At 34.8% G+C, this 20,439-nt stretch overlaps 1 protein-coding gene across 5 annotated transcripts in view; it reads right to left on the reverse strand.

Moving 5' to 3' along the window:
• The window catches only part of CNTN1 (contactin 1), a 363,960-nt gene that overhangs the window by 163,824 nt on the left and 179,697 nt on the right, over window positions 1–20,439 (reverse strand). For all 5 annotated transcript variants that reach the window (XM_019452463.2, XM_019452461.2, XM_053895743.1 and 2 more), the window contains 2 exons: window positions 10,422–10,551; window positions 8,992–9,024 (listed from right to left, as the gene is read on the reverse strand). In XM_019452463.2, coding sequence (XP_019308008.2) covers window positions 8,992–9,024; window positions 10,422–10,482 — 94 coding nt within the window. In that variant the 5' untranslated portion in view covers window positions 10,483–10,551. The remainder of the gene's footprint in view (window positions 1–8,991; window positions 9,025–10,421; window positions 10,552–20,439) is intronic.

The following is a 20,439-nucleotide window of genomic DNA, read 5'->3' on the forward strand; positions in this document are numbered from 1 at the left end:
GTTCTAGTGTTATTAGCGTTGTATCAATACCTATTTGGTACATGTAGCTGATTAATAAAATCCTCAAGTTAGTTTCTCTAAGTATGAAGCAACAATTTTTCTAAACTTGCCTGAAATATTTTAAAAAGGAGATGACTCATTTTTAGTTGGAATTACTGAAATTGCCATTCAAGAATTTATAGACCTCAGTTACATTCCATATCACCATTCTATTTCAGATAGCAAATTGCTGGATCAGAATCAGAGGAATGATAGAAACTAAGATTTAGTTCCAACAATGTACTTCTCCAAACTGTTGTTTTATGCAAGCTATTTGGTTTACATGATCAACATTTAAAAATGTTTTGGTTTACATGGTCAACATTTAAACAAGAAAGGAAAGAGTAGGGGCATATGTTCTCAAGGCCCTCAGGCCCAATACAACCATAAATAAGATCACAAATGCAAGGTATTCACAGAAGCCCTCTGCTAATGACTGTGAAAGTCCTGCTGTGAGCAGTGTCTAGTTCCATATTCTTCCTGAGGCTGTAAAAAGCCAGAAATGCATATAACGTTTTCTGCTTCACTTCTAATAATTTTCCTGATGATGCCCAGTATTTCCTGGCCTTTTGGGATATAACCACACACCAGAGGAAATGAGGAGTAAATTCCAAATCTGTGATAACTGGAGACTTTCATTTGGATGTAGGCTCTAGATTTTTCAATCTCTGAAAGAAATGACCTTGTGCATATCCATGATAAAAATCATATGCCATTTTTCTTCCCACTTGGACAATTTTATAAGCTCTTCCTTGAGTCTCTCCCAATTGCACAGCTTTTCTGATTGGAACAATTTAGTAACACCTGCTGATCTGGAGATGCTTTGTTTCTTCCCAATTCACATGAAAATGCTTAAAACGACAAGCAGAGAAGTGCAGTTTTATCAGTATTTTTAGATTCTCTTCTTGAAGACAAGATGACTACTATTTTAACTCTATCCTCAATCAATGACAATTTTAGTGTGAATTTTTCAAACAATTTTTAAAAATTTAAGTAGACTAGATATGTAGAGAGTAAAAGTAAATATTATTTATAGAAGTTTAAAGCTCATAAATATCTTCTAAGTACATTGTATTTATATAACGATCCTGATGTTTATGTCATTACTGTTACTACCAATGCATAAGATCATTAAATTTAAGGGGAAATGGATGTTTAATACACTTATGCATATAATTTAAATAGAATATCATTGATCTGCACTGGCTTGTATCTTGAGTTTCCATTTGCTACATTAGTGGTAGCGTAAGAATTTCAGAAAGTCACTTGGGAGACCTTTGATGAACTATAGGACTATAGGTATTAGTTGTTCCCAGTTCAGTCAATGACTTGAATATGATCTTGGGTATGGTGATGGATTTTTAGACAGAACACAAAAGCATGGTTCATTAAAGAAAACAAAAGACAAGCTTGATTTTATTAAAATAAAAAAATTCTGTTCTGTGAAAGATACTCTTAAGAGAATCTCAGGTCTTCAAGGTTAGGGTTTTTCCTTTAGATTTTCTCCAACTTGTATTCCACAAACAGCAAACAGGAGAGACTTACAACTAACTAAATCTTTGTTGTATTTAATAAGAGGGATATATTAGTGATTGCACACTACTTCACAAAATTTGTCCTCATCTCAACAGGTACAGGTTTGTAATAGTTAAACCCCCTTTAACATTATTGGGTTTCAATGCAGAAATAGCCAGTCCTGGCCCATCTAACATCTGCTTCTCTAGTGCCCTCTGGCAGTGCCATGAAAGAGATTGTAATAATCACAAATTCTCAATTTATAATTTCATTAGCTTTCTTGAAACAACTACTTTTATCACTCTGAAATAGCGTTATGTTCATTCTAAACTGGCCTTAAATTATTTATGGTACTGTATGGTATAGGGGTGCCTGGGTGGCTCAGTCGGTTAAGCATCCGACTTTGGCTCAGGTCATGATCTCGCAGTTCATGAGTTCAAGCCCTGCGTCGGGTTCTGTGCTGACAGCTCAGAGCCCGGAACCTGTTTCAGATCCTGTGTCTCCCTCTCTCTCTGCCCCTCCCCAACTCGTGCTCTGTCTCTCTGTCTCTCAAAAATAAATAAACATTAAAATAAATTAAAAAAAAAAAAAAGGACTGTATGCTACCTTCAAATTCAACAAAGACAGAAGTGTGTGTATATATATATATATATGTATATATATATATATATATATATATATATGTGTGTGTGTGTGTGTGTGTGTGTGTGTGTATATGAAGGTGGACTTGCATATTTTAATTAAATGTATAATCTTAAATATTTCATTTGATAGTGTATCTTTTGATTTTAAGGCATATATGCTTTCGAGATAAAAGTTGGTCAGCTTTTAGAAAATTGAGGATGTTTCAGTAGTTTCTTCATCTTGATCATATGCATTAAAAATTATGGTTGGTTTTTTTTTTTTTTTTTTTCAGAAAAGAGACCAGCAATGAAAATTTCCATGGAAAATAATCAAATGTCACATACTTATAATGACGAGATTGTATCTCTTGCCAAGCAATATCTCAAGGAGTATATGTAAAGATTAAACACTTTTTGGGTGAAGTGAGTTGAAATGTATATGCCAAACTGGATAATATTAGTAGTACCCCATGCTATTTTTCTTTCTCAAAGACAAGGACTCTTCATAAATTACATGTATATTTCTTCATATTCCTCATCCACCTGGCCTTTATAGGAACAGACAACAAAACATTCAGGGGACAAAAATATGAAGCTACTTTCCACCAAAATATTGGATTTATTTTTCACATTGAGAGAACACTGCATTCAAGCAAGATACTTTCCTCGTCTCATTCTCTAGGTCAAAAGCAGAAAAGGACACACTTCACATCACAGTAATGTTCCTGGTAAGTATTATTTTATAAATAGAGGGTCCCTGCTTTTGTAAAATGTACAGGCCTAAATAAAACAATGTATTCATTTAGATGGTTTAGCAATTACTGTACATATTTTATTTGGGGAACATATTTGGGTCCTTAAAAGATAAATTACTCAAGACAAGCTTGTGAATTGCATGGGCATGCGGGTGAATCTCTGAATGTGATCCTCACAACCCCCTTGAAGAGGGTCTGAGCTCATCATTCTGTTTACTCCACTAGGGCACTCAGATCAAGGAAAAAGAAATTTCTGGGAGGACACGAGGATCAGTAAAGGAATCGTTAATGCAAGCATTACACTCTCAGAAACAGAAAATATGACCATCTTACTGTTTTTTTCTACAGCCATGGAAGTAATTACATGATAAATTACAGTGCTTTGGATGTATTATGAGGGTATAGGGCACCCAAGACAAGAAATAGGTATTACGTTACAGAAAAAGAAGATTAGTTTTTAAATATGTGCCCTTTTTCTTAGTGGGTAAATTCTTCTAAAAAGAAGCACAAAATTATGGATGATTTCTCAAGCTAATTGAAGACATTTCATATCACTCTTTCTTTTGATTTACTCTTAATGCAAAATCACCAGTTTTCTACCATGTAATCTTAGTCTCTTGCAGAAATAAGTTTAATTCTTTAAATTCTTTATTTATTTATTTATTTATTTATTTATTTATTTATTTATTTATTTAATTTATTTGAGGAGTGCAAGTGGGAGAGAGGGGCAGAGTGGGGGGGGGGAGAGAGAGAGAGAATTTTAAGCAGGTTCCACATTTAGTGCTAAGCCCGAAGCAGAACTCAATCCTACAATCCTGGGATCATGACCTGATCCAAAATCAAGAGCTTTGATGCTTAACCAACTGAACCACCCTGGTGCCCTATAAGTTCATTTCTTAAATTTGATCACGAAGATTAATAAGAATAAAATCATATAAGAATATTTGTTGTCGAATTTACAAATGTGAATGACAGGTAAAAGTTACTGCTTTTTTCAGTACCATTCTTAATTCCAACACTAACATAATCAGTTGTATTCTCTAAACTGGGATTACCTCACCTCTCTTTATGTGGAGATGGTCCACTGTAATCTTGCTATTCTATTCTATTTTATGTTTGAAAATTGGAAGTATAATTATGATTTGTACTTGAGATAATTTTTTATTCATTTTATATCTATTTTGAAACAAATTCTGTTTCTCATTCTGTAATATGTCATCTCAATCTGTTAGTTATAAAAACATAATTTTACATAAGTATAAGAAGAATCTCAAGGAAAAAAACTATTAGAAAAAAGCAATGGCAAAAAATTTTGAACAGAGTCTAACACGGAGGTTTTTACAATATTTACAATGTTATAATTATTATGGGATGGAGAGTGTTACAAGTCTCTTGAAATACAATAAATTCTCTAAATGAGACAGCATTTAAATAGTCTCAAAGACTGCTTCTTCCTACTGTCTTCATTGTCAACCATTCCCCACTGATAAGGAAGCAAGGCTGTTCAGAGCTTGGAGTTTGAATACTTGGGTGTCCCAATCCTTTAGAGTCATGGGGAATCTATAATGTTGTAGTAATTCACTATAATTAAAATGTAAAGGAATTGGTTTGAAGAACTTGTAGCAATAAAATTATCAGAACAGAGACTAGGGTCAGGTTAGCGAAAGGTTGATCATATTTCCCTTTGCATGCCTTTATCTTCCAGAGAAGAGCCTATCAAGTCCTTGATAGCAGCCCCTTCCTTGACCACTGCTAAAGCCTCTACACACTGTGTTTTCCTTAACTGTCTGGGCATCTTCCCACACCTACTTCATATCTGACTATATCCCACTATATAGCACTCTCCAGTTAGTGGACCTATTTGTATGACTTAGACTCCTCAGGCTATCTCTAGTCTATTTTAATTTATAACAGTGACTATATCACAAAATAATGATAAGGCAGTGAATGCTATAAAATCCCAGCCATAATTAGAGATAGACTAATGCTATATGAAATGAAAATAATGCTAAGTACTTGATGGTAGTCTTATGGAAAACATGTCATGAAAATTTGGGTGTAAGTGCCGTGAAGACAATGGAAATTCCATACCTGTTCTCTCTTCAGAATTTTAATTTTCCTTGATATTAGCTTTGAATATTATAGTCATATGGTAATCCCATTGCACAAATTATAGATTGTTTTATACTCTAATTCCTACAGAATAAGTATTATACTGCTGTTTTATCTCTCCTCATATTCTTTTTTGTCACTAAATTACAAAGGAATTAAAGAGATACTTATTTTCATTTTTGGTTAGTATAGGTGAATGTTGGTCCTGAAATAGCTGTGTATTATTATTTTTTTCTTATTGTTAAAGTAAAGTAACAGCAGACCGTAATTGAGAAAGCATCAAAAATAAGTATTTACCCTCAAATATTCAGTTATTAATTAAATATCTGAATATTACAGGTTCACTATATGGAATTCAGTTGTATTCATTCTCTTAACTCAATAGGATACATGTTGGTTTCATACAATCTAAAAAATAAAAGAGGAAGAAATTTTTAAGAGACATGGAGAAGAGTGGAGTTGGGCTTTAGGATTTTTAAATAAATTTTGATGTATTTTATTTTTCAAACTAAAAATATCTATGTATTATTTTAATGCATATATTTATTTTATTTAAAAGCTAGTCACCTAGGCTATTAAGACTACTATGAAGTAATAGTTAAAAACTATTGTAGATCCAAAATGATATATTGGATAGAACTCTCCTATTCGTAAGTGAAAAAACAAACCTTACTTTCAACTCACCTAAGTGGTGTAGCAGACATTCTTCTTTGACTAACCAGTTCTAGTCCTCCCCTCCTACCCTGATGACAAAGGTCAGATATGTTTAAGGATCAAATCTTCAGTCACATGACTCAGAAATATAGGTTGACTCTCATTAATGTCATTTCATTACTCCTTCTTATTGGAGGTAAATGTGTGACCCCTCTCTGGACATTGAGGTGACTGGAGAACTACTGAAAGGTCTCTTACTTTTAAAAGAAATACATATGAGAAAAAAAATACAACCTGTAGATGTTATTATGTCTACACGTAATATCTGCCACTGCATCACCTTTCCAATAGGTCAAGTAGAAAGCCTTAGTGTGGACCATTGGATTCACAATGTGTACATCATTGGTGACATGGACAAAGCATCTTGGTTGAATGCTGGGGTGAAAGTCTGATCAAAGTAGGTTCAAAGGGAAATATGGGTCAGAGAAGGAAAGACAGAAAGCATACTCCATTTTTTTTTTAGTAATAATGTTGAAAAGAAGAATAGGAAAGTGGTATATTAGCTATACAGTATGGGATTAGCAGAGACATGATTACTTAAATGAGAGAAATTACTACAGAATGTCTATATGTTGACAGCAATAATCGAGTAGAGAGGGAGAAACTGATGATGAGGAGACACGGCAGGCAATTACTGGAGCAATGAACTTAAATAAACCAGATGGGATAGGACAAGTGCACAGGTATAGGGTTTGGTATGGTGAGATCATGTATAAAACAAGCGGGAAGACACAGTCTATGAGTATAGATGTGGAAGGAAACTACATACAGTGGGGTGAACTTGTGGAAGTTCTCTTGAGATTGTCTCTAACACTTCTGTGTAATAGAAAGTAAAGGACAGCCAGGAGCTGTTGGAGTTTTGAAGAGAGGGAAGCAACTCTGACATGAGCTAGGAAAATGAGGAAATGAATTCATTGGGGAAGTGGAGTATGTTGGCTGGGCAGTACCAGCTCTTAATTTGAAGTTAGTAGTCATGAATTTAACTTGATATCGGTCAGCATAAATGAGTTTTTTTTCCCTTAGTAACTACTAGCTGGGTGGGTGAATAAGCTTGGGAATATCTGGATATTTTACAACTCTTCTTTCCTCAGAGATTCACAGTACTTTTCTCTCGGTGTAATACTGTTGGTTGAATTGTGCTCCCACAAAAAGATATGTTGAAGTCCTAATCCCTGGTACATCAGAACATGAACACATTTGGAAAGAGGATAATCGCAAAATTAAAATCAAATTAAAATGAGGTTAAAGGTGGGCCCTAATCCAATATGACTGGAAACTGTAAAAAGAGGGAAATTCAGGGGGGCCTGGGTGGCTCAGTTGGTTAAGTGACCCACACTTGATTTTGGCTCAGGTTATGATCTCACGGTTCGTGGGATTGAGCCCTGCATTGGGTTCTGTGCTTACAACACAGAAGCTGCTTGGGATTCTCTCCCTTTGCTCCTCCCCTGCTTGCACTCTCAAAATAAATAAATAAATAAACTTAAAAAAAGGAGGGCAATTCAGTCACAGACGTAGACACACACGGAGGGAAGATGTGAAGAGACATGGGAAGATGACGCATGAAGATGGAGGTGAACATTTGCAGTCATGCTGCCGTGAGCCAGGGAATGTCCAAAGCTACCCAAAGTTGGCAGAGGCAAAAAAGCCTTCTCCTATAGGTTGCAGAGGAAACATGGCCTTGATGATACCTTGCTTTAGACTTCCAGCCTCCAGAAGTGTGAGACAATACATTTCTATTGTTACAAGCCACCCAAGTTGAGTTACTTTATTACAGCAGTCCTAAGCAAGTAATATATGTATTATACTTATTACATACATAGTATACTTATTACTTAAAGTTAACAATAACCACTGAACTTTTATGAACTAACCTTTCCCAAATTTATTTGACAATGAAGTCCTTTCTAATGTAATTCCTACTAAGATCCTGTAGAACAAGTGTTTTCTGAAATGCTTGGAGAAACACTGACTTAACACAGCCCATATTTCCCTAACTCTGTGTTGTTTTTGTTCCACATCATTTATTTGGAATTAGCTCAGTTTCTAACTTTTGAAATACTTCAAGATTCCCTAATGTACTACCCCCATCATTAAATATTGCTTTTTTCCTCAAGGAAAATCTTTTAAAATGCTCATTATATTTTTCTTATAATTTCGTTATCTACTTACTTATTTCCTAGTATACAGTAAGGTTGTTGAAGTCAAGAAACATCTTACTGATCTTTATATAATGTACATGCAGTGATTCCTAACTCACAAGGTGGGAACAGAAATAGCTTTGGTGGAATTCATGCTAAGACTTTCCCATAATCCTCATGGCAACCTACAAATGAAAGTTCTTCTGACCCACTCTAGCATGAATATTGTTCATTTGGCATGCAAGTTGTAGCACTGTTTGCTCAGTGCCTCTTTCTAATTTTTTCATTCTCCTACCACTATGCAGTAGCTTTTATAAGCTACGAGTCTTAGTGTGTTCACTGAGCACCTATCATGTAAGATCACTATGCTAGAATCTGTCACCACATTCTTTTTTAGTCTTTACAAGAACCATGTGATTTTTATACATGGGAAAGTCAAAGCTCATAGAAGTTCAATAATCTGCACAAGATCACAATCTCTAGTGAATACCAGGTTGAATATGCAAATCCAAGTTGGTCTTACTCTAGATTCTGTCTTCTCCTGTATACCACTGCCTCTATTTCTGGCCAGAAATATTCAGTGGTTGAAGTAGAATCTAAATTAGCAGAATCACTAGTTATACTTAATAAATTATAAACAATAAACTCTGCACCATCTTTGGGGTCCTAACTAAACTGTATCTTAAGGTTCCAATGTCATTAACTTTAACAAGTTAAAGAACTTGTTGAGAGTTCTTTTTCTCTCAACAAAGCAAGAGGATTTCAAAAGTAAGTTAGGTGTTTACAATATTTAAAATATTGCTTCAAAACTTCATGGCATTAAATTGTTACAAAGCATTAGGAAAAACTAAAGGCCACCTAGAATATATTTTCAATCTGCTATAATAATCTAATAGCATATTTGTTTGTGGTGTATCCATTCATTCATTTTGGCAATCAAACAAGTTGTTTTATGACCCCAGATAAACTATCTTATAGAATCTCCAAGTTATCTAACATTTATTTGCCATTAAGTTTATAGATTTAATTGCTTAGAGATAAAATATGGTTCATTTGGAAAAGTTATTTAAAAAATTTATTCTTTTATCAACTTACCTCCATGACCATATCTTCTGTACCATGTAAACTCTAAAAATAAAAGAAAAAGCAATTTTAATCCCAAAGCAGCTTTTCAAGCTGTGGTTTGAAACATTACTCAAGTAACTGATACTAGTTAATAAAATGACATTACTGGCTGTTTCTTATTATGGTTGATGTCTCTTCACATGTTTGCAACTATTTATTTCATTTCTTTGCATTTTATAGTTGCATTAAAATTTGTGGTCAATAGAATTAGGACAAATTTTCAGTACTAATAAGGTTATTTCTTCATTTTATTCATACAAACAAGATTTAGCCAAAATAATCCTACCACAAAATTTTATTATATTTGTATAATATGTATATAAATATGCATGTAATTGTGTGTGTGTGTGTGTGTGTGTGTGTGTGTGTGTAATTCCTGTCATTATAGCAATGTCATTAAAATTCTCAAGCACTGATGGAATTATTATATTTTATGGATTCTGAAGTCATCATAATAAAAACTACTCCCCAAAATAAAACAGCATTTTTATTTCCTTAATAATAAACAAAAAGTACAGTAGGATGTCTAGCAGGTTCATCATTAAAACAAAAATGGGGACTGATAAATGAAAAATAATTTCCACCTAAGTCTTACACTCAATAATAACCGAACAAGTATTTACTGAGTTAAGGCAATGAAATGAAGGTATTAGAAAAATGGATTGTTAGAAAACATGTTGCTTTCAGATAAAAATATAATGCTCCTCTCCTTGTAGGAAATATTTCTGAATCCTTTGTAGTTGTCTTTGAAAGACAGAGGTATAGTATCTCTCCTAAAACTACAGCACTTTCAAAACTGCTTTGTTGTTTTTAATGTCCTTGAACACACTGTAGATTATTTTAAAATTGTTTTTCACAACACCAGCCAGTAATAGGAATTGAATATTAAGTTACAAATCAATTCATTAAAAACAAAAGTAACAAATGCTTAAAGCCCATTACTCTAATTATTTTACTACCTTTTACTTTTATTTACGCAATTGAGGTTACTTAAGGTACTGTATCCTTACGGTGAAAATACTATATAATGGTGAGCTATTGTATATCTTTTCCAATGGCACATTAAATTATGTCAATTTGTCAAGATTGGGTATAGCAGTAACATTTAGTCCCCAGCCATTGATAAATGTTACGCAGCAGGGAAACTTTTCTCTCCCAGAGATCCACATTTTAAACATTAAGCAGCACACTACTACATAAGATTGATTTAATCTTGTGACATTTTAATTGAAAATAAAAAGGAAAATAGGGTCGGCTTTAATATGTATTAATTTACTTGTCTGACACAGATGTCAAAACATATGAATACTAACTTCATGCACCAGATTTAATAAGGTGAATACACACATACTGATTACATTGACATAATTTATGGAGAATATGCAAAGGATATTTCTTACCTGATAAGCAGGTCGTAAAAGATATTATCACAAGGTGACTGACCAGCAACCACATTTTCATCTTAGGTGCAGAAGTTAGTTTTGATTTTTCAAAAAAGCTTTAGCTTTATGACAGTTGGATAGTAAACACCTACATCCAAAACAGAAGAGAAAGAAAAGAGAAGGAAAGGAAAGAAAAAGATAGGATAAGGGGAAAAAAAGGAAAAGTGAATGTTCATCATTTGAGGTCAACAATATTATCAATTCTATTTTATTTTAGCTTTCTTGTTTATAGAATAAGTTTCAGTTTATTTAAATACATTTGTAAGCACCATGTTGTATGAAATGAGTGCACTTGGTATCAGAGGGTTATCAGTTGCCTCCCAGTCTTAACACTGTACAAACATGAGCAAATCACTCAATTTTAACTATAACCATTGAGCATAACAGTACTTTTCCTATAAATAGCACAGTAGTAAACATTTTGATATTGACCAATTTAATTGAAGATCAAATTTAAGTGAAGGGCTGGTAGGAAGATTCAATTAAAGATACGTCTGTATACGAGCTTTGGAAATTCATAGACATTATACAAAAGTGATATGTTAGGATTACCTGTTTGGTGGCTTGTGGAACATTTTTTGCCAGTAATGCTAATTTCCAAATACTATGTGGAATGTGTTAATAGAATGCGTTGATTAATAACACACTCATCCATCATCCTCTCCTTCATTATTCATTCAAAAAAAAAGGCAAATTAAAACTTATGTGTCAGCAAGGGAGAATCTAAGTTTTGTGGGGCCAAATCTTTAAAAGTTGGAAAGCTGTATTTAAGAACAAGATGACAAAAATTACTAATGTAAACTAAACCACAGAACTATGCAGTAGTCTAATTAAAATACCTTGCTTTTATAAATTTTGCAAAAACTTAGGATCATGTGAAAACACCGGGGAGGATCCATCCAGGAGGTGCTGGGGATAGCCTGGTGAAGGCTGTATACCACAACTTAAGCTTATTTAGCTTTGTGCCAAATCCATCTCTGTGAGTAAGCATATAGATAGAGGAATCAGAAAAAACTTAGTTGGCTTGCCCATAAGAAGTTCACAATTCAGTGGGCACACAGATGTGTACAAAAATCAGTGTGATGGAACAGATGTTTTGACCTAAATGCTATTAAACTTGAAAACACATTAATTACTTTAATTAAAAGCATCATAAAATACATCATGGTGAGAATGGATCTGACTGTGGCAGCGAGAGCATCAAGGTGGAGGTATTACACTCTTAGATTTGAGTCATTGGGTGACATCAGAACCCAAGCAATTCTTTCTGCTCTCCTTGAGAGCTCTCTCCTGGATAGCAACATAGTTCAGGGCACTAAAAAGAGACCCTTCAGTTGGGATACAACAGTAATTCCAACTTCGGAAGATATTAAATCACGTTTTCAAACAATGTATAATAACGTTGGAAACTCTCATGACCTAGAGTTGAATGTAAAATCTAAATTAAGACAGAGCCTGAAAACAATACTGAAAAGAAAATATCTAATGTTATGATGTTCAATATAGAAATATATTTAAACATTTTCTTAAGTAGCAAAACCAAAATGGTACTAATTGCTTACATCATAAAGACATGTAAAAAAAAAAACCCCATAGGATTCTACTTATTTTTTTCAGTTGTGATGAATTTTAAGATCATATTTAGCACCATCCCCCACCACCCCCACCCTAATCTGCCAGAATTCTAGCATTTCCAGAGACAGGTAAAAATATTTATTGGTACTACATGGACCAGGATAAACCCATTTTTCTCTTTTGATATGTAGATTATTCTGCACTGAAAAATCAATCAAGAATCAATTATTTCAAGAAAAAGTTGAGGTGAATTCTCAACTTTTAGAGAAACATAAAAACAGAGAAAATATAGTGGGAATGGGTCAAATTAGCATCAGGAAATGTTTAAAATATACTTGCTTAAGTAAAAATATCAACAGTTAATTTTGAAATGCGAGGATCCATTTATAACCAATTTCTTTCTCTCGGATGTAGGTGAGAAAGTGAGAACTACAAGTTTGTATGAATCGTACTTTCTGGACTTTTAATTTTCATTTTATTTCTTTTACTAAGCAGAGAGAAAAAGAGAATATTCCTTCAGGAATCAGGGAAATCAATTAAATGATCTATGGAAAGATTTCTAGCTATTCATTTCTATGATGTACAGTATCATTAGTATCTCAAGATAGACCTAAATTAAATTATTGAAACCTGTACACATTGCTTACATCTTGCAAAGCTTGTCTAAACAATTTACATTTGAGCATTTTCTTGACCTGCTTGATCAAGATCTTATTTCTTCTCACAGAGTTATGTACACTAATCAGGATGAATTCTCTTCATGAAAAGGAAGGTAGGGGAATCTGGCTAGCTTAGTGGGTCAAGCATGAGACCCATCTCATCTTCATCTTCATCTCAGGGTCATGAGTTCAAGCCCCATGCTGGGCATGGAGCTCACTTTAAAAACAAAAAGAAAAGAAAAGAAAGAAAAAGAAAAGAGAGAAGAAAAGAAGAAAGAAAAGGAATGTAGAAAAGGCAAACAGATAAACTATGCCAAAACTGTTGTGTCAATCACTTCTTTTTTTGTAAATATTAACTTAGATAATATACTGCAAAAATTTTACAGATTATAAAGCATTACACTTTAATGTGGTAGTAATTATTGGATTTTAACTAGTTCTAATTTACCTATTAATAAACTGTTATGATTTGCGAACTCTTAATAATTCTCACAGATATTCAACTTTAAGAGCCAGGGATGGTGCAGCAGTTTGGTATTGAGGGTAAAGGAACCAGCACTGACCAGACAGAAAAAGAATCAGGTGAATGGAGGCAAAGAATGAAGAACAATTTCTGTGAAAGTTTTCCTGAGGTTTATAATTCAGATGAAGTATGTCAGCGAGATTTTGGTCTATTTATCTCATTAACTTTAAAAGTAGTCTCAGAAAGGAGAGCTGGTCTAAAGGAGGATTAACTGTGCCCACACAGAGCAAGTGATTTCAGAAAATTGGAGGTAAAATACTTAAGAATTTTCTAGGTCTGGAATATCATTTGACATTGCCTTCTTATATAACAACCACACTATGTGGGAAACTATGGCAAGGCAGAGTCAAAACAGAACAAGGGGAATTCAGCCAGATCTTGCTGGAATTTTGGCTCACCCAGTTTTTATGATAAAAATATATTTTATTTGCCATATAACTAGAATCTCAAAAGAAACATGAATTCAATCTCAGATGTTTCAAAAATTCAGAAAGTCCCCATATAACTTTGTGTGGACATATTAATATAAACTGATTAAATTATGATTTAGGTCCATTAAATTTCTCTCTTTAGAAAGGGATGAATAGGAGCATGTATCCTGTGTAATTAGAACTCATCTTATCTCCTGCCACATGTGGATATCGTACTGTCCAGGGAAGTCACCAACTAAGAGCTTTCCTCACTTCCTTTGTCAGAAAATGTTAATCAAAACTTGCTGTAAAACGAAAGCTGATGTCATTAATCAATTTTTAAAACTAGAGTGGGGTTTTCTCAGTTATTCAAAACTGCTACAGTAGGGTCACCTGGATGGCTCAGATGGTCGTGTCCTATTTCAGCTCAGGTCATGATTTCACGGTTCGTGAGTTCGAGCCCTGCATTGGGCTCTGTGCTGACAGCTCAGCATGTGGAGCCTGCTTCGGATTCTGTGTCTCCCTCCCTCTCTCTGCCCCTCCCCCCATTAATGTTCTGTTTCTCAGAAATGAATAAACGTTTAAAAAAATGAAAAACTGCTAAAGATTTATCTATATGAGTGCCTATGTTCTAACAAAAACACATTACCCTTATTATATTTTCCCAAAATTAATTATGCTAGTAGATTTGGCTATTAGAACTGGGCCATAATTCAAGTCTAATGGTTGAATACGCCAAACATATAAGATTTTGGGGTTGTTTGTTTTTCTTTTAAAAGTTACTACAAGTGCTCAGTTTGTTAAGTGTGCAACTCTTGATTTCGGTTCAGGTCATGGTTTGTGAGTTCAAGCCCTATATTGGGTGTGATGGAGTCTGCTTGGGATTCTCTCTCTCACTTTCTGTCTGCCCCTCCCCCACTTATGCACATGCTCACGCTCTCTCTCTCTCTCTCTCTCTCTTTCACACTTTCTCTCCCAACAAATAAATTTAAAAGTTTTTTTTCAGTTAGTGATAAATTACTAATGTACTAAATAATGAATTTCATGTTTTTTTGTAATAGAATCTTCATTTTGGCAAAGTTTTCACAAACAGCACATCGTACAAAGAACCTGGGTACCTGTTATGAAAAGTTTCCCCATTAATGACAAGGTCTTGTTGTTTTTTTTTATTGTGGTAAAATACACATAACTTACATTAAGTTACACAACCAACACCACCATCTATCACCATAACTCTTTACATCTTTCAAGACTGTAACTCTGTACCTATTATACAATAACCCCCCAAGACCTCCTCCTCTAAGACCCTGACACCCAACAGTCCTCTTGATTTTTTACCTCCCCTTTCCCACACCCCAGCATCTGATAGCCTCCATTCTACTCTCTGTTGCTATGAGTTCACCTTTTCTCACCCATTCTTTAGCTTGTAGCTTGCGACAAGTTACTCAATCTCCAACCTTCGTTTTCCTCATATGTAAAATGGAAAGAATGACTATTTCATAAGACTGTTGTAAGAGTTACGTAACATTGTACATGTGAAATACTTATGATGAAAGTGTTTAATAAATATTAACTTATTATTCTGCCGGGCCATAGACCCACCAGATTAGGGAACATGATTCTTATTCATTGTTGCTTTTATAATGCCTGGCACATAGAAGTCTCTCCATATACATTTAATGAATAAATGAAGGAATGAATGGACCATTCCGTAACTATTCCAAAGCACTTGCCATAAACAAAGTGAAATTTAACTTTAATTCCTTAAAATGAAGGTAGGATGATGAAAAATAGTAACAAGGAATGTCTCCTAGGCAAACCATAAGAGACACTTAAATACAGAGAACAAACTGAGGATTGATGGTGAGGGGATGGGGGGGGGGTAGGAAGGAGGGAAAAACAATTATGGGCATCAAGGAGAGCATTTGTTGGGATGAGCACTGGGTCTTGTAAGTAAATGATTAATCATGGGAATCTACTCCCGAAGCCAAGATCACACTGCATACACTGTATGTTAGCTAACTTGATGATAAATTATATATATACTAAAAAAAAAGAAAAAAAAAGGAATGTCTCCTATTAGAGCTCTTTTCTCTGTTAGGGATTATTGTTGCTTATAAATAGAGTCTAGAAGAGGGTATTCTAACTAGCAATATTTTAAAGCATTTTTAATATGTACTTTATTAAGTGTTGGAAGTCTCTGTCTTCCGATATGAATATGCACATAATAGTCAGAAGGAAAAGTTTTTCATTATTTTGAGCCTCTCTGTGTCATACCACATTATCTTTGCCTTCACTCCAAAATATTGCCTATTTCAATAGGACAGTGAGTCATCAGCCTGACAACATGTAATTTATTTCATTTAATGAGTTTCTTGCTGTTCAAATATAAGGGCAGCCTTCACATCTTGTTCACACATTTGTTTTCTGCTAGTGATTTGTTCCATTGTGTTACCAGTTATCTTATTATTTGTGACTCTCTGATCACATCCGCTCAGCAGTGCTGCAGAGGAGAGAGGCAGTGAGGATGGGCGCATTTTTGCTAACTCAGAAGAGGCCGCTCTTCTTACTTCGCTCTGGAGGACATACCATCGAGTAATTCACAGCTCGCTCCCCAGCCCCCACAGGCCCGAACGAGTTGCAGCAAATGAAGCGACGGAGGAAGAAAACAAACAACTCTGACAAAGATGTGTCACTTATGGGAGCAGACATTTTACTTCCCAAAAGCTGAAAATACATAACGACCAAAAGCAGGAATCAGGGATGCATTCCTGTGCCCGAGGCAGCGCTGTGCACCCGAACTTGCCAGCTTTCAGAGCCTTGTGGCCTCTCTACTCTACGAGGGCGAGGCCTCCCAGCCAGTCCTGCAGATGCAGCATCCCCCAAACCATCACAGATCTCTAGGTGTCTAGTGACTGCTGGAGCCCAGGGAATTCAACTTCTTTTGAATTTCCCAGGGAATTCAACTTCTTTTCCACTTCTTTTCTCCAGCATCCTTCACTAAATCTCTTAGTCACATTAAAACAAAAACACATTACAATGAGACAACACAAGGCGGTATGTTTCTCCCTTCAGTCCTTTTCCTTCTTTTTTCCTACACTTGTCTTTTCCCCTACCTCTCCCTTTCTATGTTAGACAATGCAAGAGTTCTCCTTTGAGAAATTTGGTCCATATCTAGATATTCATTTTTCTGCCAGACAGACACCTTCTAGCTCTTTTGTTTAGTTCTGGCTTAGGCTAACACACATAAGCTATTTAAAAGCTTCAGCAATACATTAGTGGTGAGCATTTGGGCACTAACAATTATTTGAAAATTATTTAATTTTGCTATATAATCAAAGTATGTTTCATTAAGGCCAAAACAACTAATATTCCATTGCACTGATGGTTATATAATCATTTACATTGGTAGAGAACAAGATCTTAGGAGTATTGACAAATAATACATATAATCAAATGGTCACATCTCTATTTTAGAAAGAAAAATGAGATTTGTGGGAATATCAGGAGTCTATCCTGATCTATTCTTAACACAGCTCATGAAAGGCCATGTTAAAAAGAATATTTACTTATGGTGCTCGTTGTTCTGCCCTGGTTTGGAAAAACATTTGCTATAAAGTACTATTTCTAGAAAATAGTAAGAGGAAGCTTATTGGAGTTGAACACAGATTAGTCTAGGTGAAAATATACCAATGTCTTCTACTCTACATTTTAATTTTTTTAATGTTTTTATTTATTTTTGAGAGAGAGAGAGAGAGAGCGAGAGAGAGCACTCAATCAGGAGAGGGGCAGAGAGAGAGAGAGTGTCTGTGTCTGTAGACACAGAATCCGAAGCAGGCTCCAGGCTCTGATGCGGGTCTCGAACCCACAAGCTGTGAGATCATGACCTGAGCTGAAGTCGGATGCTTAACAGACTGAGACACCCAGGTGCCCCCCTACTCTACATTTTAAAAGCAGAGGACATTTTATCCTGAATTTTATCATTCTGAAATTCTGCCTCTGCTGTACAAGTCATTTAATCTTCCCAAGGGGTCATCACCCAGTCTGTAAAGTGGAAATCCAAGTTCCTTCTTCACAGGCTTATTGTGACTACTAATGTATGTATGTGTGTGTATGCAAGTAAAAGTCCTACAACATATGTACATAATAAAAGTAAATATTAAAGTGGAGTAAGTTAAATTTCCCAGAAATAAAATTAGTTTTTGATCTTAGAAAAAGGGCTACCCCTTTAGAGAGGGGATATTATATATTTAAATGTTAAGTCCATTAAACATCTTCATATTGGGGTGCATGGGTGGCTCAGTCGGTTAAGCATCTGGCTTTGGCTCAGGTCATGATCTTGCAGTTCGTGAGTTTGAGCCCATGTTGGGCTCTGTGCTGACAGCTTAGAGCATGGAACCTGCTTCGGATTCTGTGTCTGCCTCTTTCTCTGCCCCTCCACTGCTCACACTGTCTCTCTCTCTCTCAAAAATAAATATTAAAAAAAATCTTCATATCAATATTCTAATTTCCAGATTACGAAATGTAATTTAAACATAGGTAACACAGCTCCCTCTAGCTGAATAATTGCATATTTCAGATGTTCTTCTCCAGTCTCACACTGACTTCTTTAAACTATCATCAAATTATTATTACCTCAGTTCACTAGTTTTTCTGCAGTCATTAACAATATTTTAGCAGCTTACTGCTATGATCAAATATACTTAGTAAAAGTTTCTGAAGAACTTGCTGTGTAAGCAAAAGAATAACAGCACAGACTCGAGAAAAACACCCCATTTTCTGAAACTGATTATAAACAGTATCCTTTTTCAGAACAGGGCCATACATTGTTCAACTAGTAGGTAGAGCATAATATTCTTTAGATTGCAATCTTCTTAGTCCTTGAAACAGTCCACCACTTGACTGTGTATGAAGTATATGTAAAGACCGAAGTAATACAATATATTTTAAAACTTTTCAATAAATATGACATCATCAGATTGTGAAGTATGTCTTAGGGGCTGCTGAGGAAAAAACATATCTGAGGGCATTTTGAAGATGTGTATATTAATTGAGTACTGACAGTATAGCTTGCATTTAACAGAACAATTGACTCCTCACATTTTTAGATGTTATGATTAATTATCCATTTATTTTTAAAATTATGTAAGACATGCAGAGGAATTTAAAAATAGTAGAACCCCTGTTTGTGATATTTATAGCACATATGTTTTCACAGGCAAATTTAAGCTAATGATGTCATATAAGACTAATGATGCAGTCATGCTTATCACTGAGACAATTTCAGGAAGCCATCACTTTCAGGTAGTAAACAGAAAGTCCTACATATATTTTGTCCCACATTTTAGGAGCGTGTGTATGCGTGGTTGGGTAGCTCTTGACGTTTGAGAAAATGCAGAAGGGTCCTGCTGATTCCAAACTAATCCGCCAACATGACATACTATCAATTGTGCCCGTTATTTTGCTTGAAATTACAAAAGTGAGATGCTATTGGAAAATGGAGACAGTAATCATGAGCAAATCAGACAACATGACTTCGTAAGTAATTCCATAAATTACCAGTTCAGTCAATGAACAAGGGAGGAGCTATTTCATCAAGAAAGATTTAAAACTCAAACGTATATTTATGAATTCCACTCAACCTCTTTCCTATCAGTGTATCAATATGGATCACTTTGTTATTCAAGGGCAAACACATGTTTTATTCTACTTTGAATACAGTGCTACATTTGGCAAAGAACTGTTACTAAATAAAAAAAAAGAACAGAGGAATATCAAGTGAGAGGTGAAACACAACAGGTAGGTTTTAGGACGAGTTAGGAAGGATGCTGGGAAGCAGAACTGATTCTTCCTGTGTTATAAAGAATAGTGGAAGCAACTGAATGGAGCCAATGAGTAGGAGTGTTGACAGTAACAAGGTCACCTCAGCTACTGGGAACCATAAAGGAGCAATACCAAGGATTGGTGCTAAAAATTTTACAAATCATTAATCTATATATCATCTCCTCTGACACTACCAAATGTCTAAGATTTTGAGAGACGAACAGAGTTATCAAGATCATGTGGATTGCCCAAAGATACACAGAGCCAGCATGTGACTCCTTCTATTCTAGAAAGATTTAAACCCTTTACTCTTTATTGTTTATCTTTTGAAAGATACTTAGAATTTATCCTAGCTCTAGATTGCAAAAAAAGTTTTTTTTGTATATTCATGATCAACATATGTTTCAAAATGCTAAGATGGTACTTCCCAAAACATGGTCTAGGGGCCAGCTACCTTAACAGTATTTGGATGTACTTGTTAATAAAATAGATTTCTGAAAAACTCCCAAGAATAATTAGAGTGTGGGAGTAACCCAAGTATCTACTTTTTAATCAAGCTTCCCAGGTAATTTGTAGGCATACTACAAAAACTATAGTTCAAAAACTATTGTATTGTAGTAAGTGTATTAAGTGAAAGTCAAAATATTTCCAACACTCACAGACAACAAATGTGTTCTGAATTCATTAGACCACATCTTTAAGCGGTGCACACTGAAAATCAGAAGATAACTAACATTTAACATTCAATAACTCATCTCTTAAAATTATGTCTGCACTGTACTTTGTTGTGGCTTTTGGTCTGGGTGAGAATTGAATATCCTGTATGTCTACATCTGATTTACTTTACCGCATCATAATGAATAAGGCATTTTGACATATTGCTTTGACTACCACCTAGAAGTTTCCTTACTATTAAATGAGACTTGTGGGACTATAATGACATGACTGAAATGTACTATTAACTTCTCTTGCAGCCTAACAGCCGT

This window comes from Panthera pardus, unplaced genomic scaffold, assembly GCF_024362965.1.
Source record: "Panthera pardus isolate Hobbes unplaced genomic scaffold, ASM2436296v1 HiC_scaffold_6, whole genome shotgun sequence".
In the NCBI taxonomy this organism is placed as follows: Eukaryota; Metazoa; Chordata; class Mammalia; order Carnivora; family Felidae; genus Panthera; species Panthera pardus.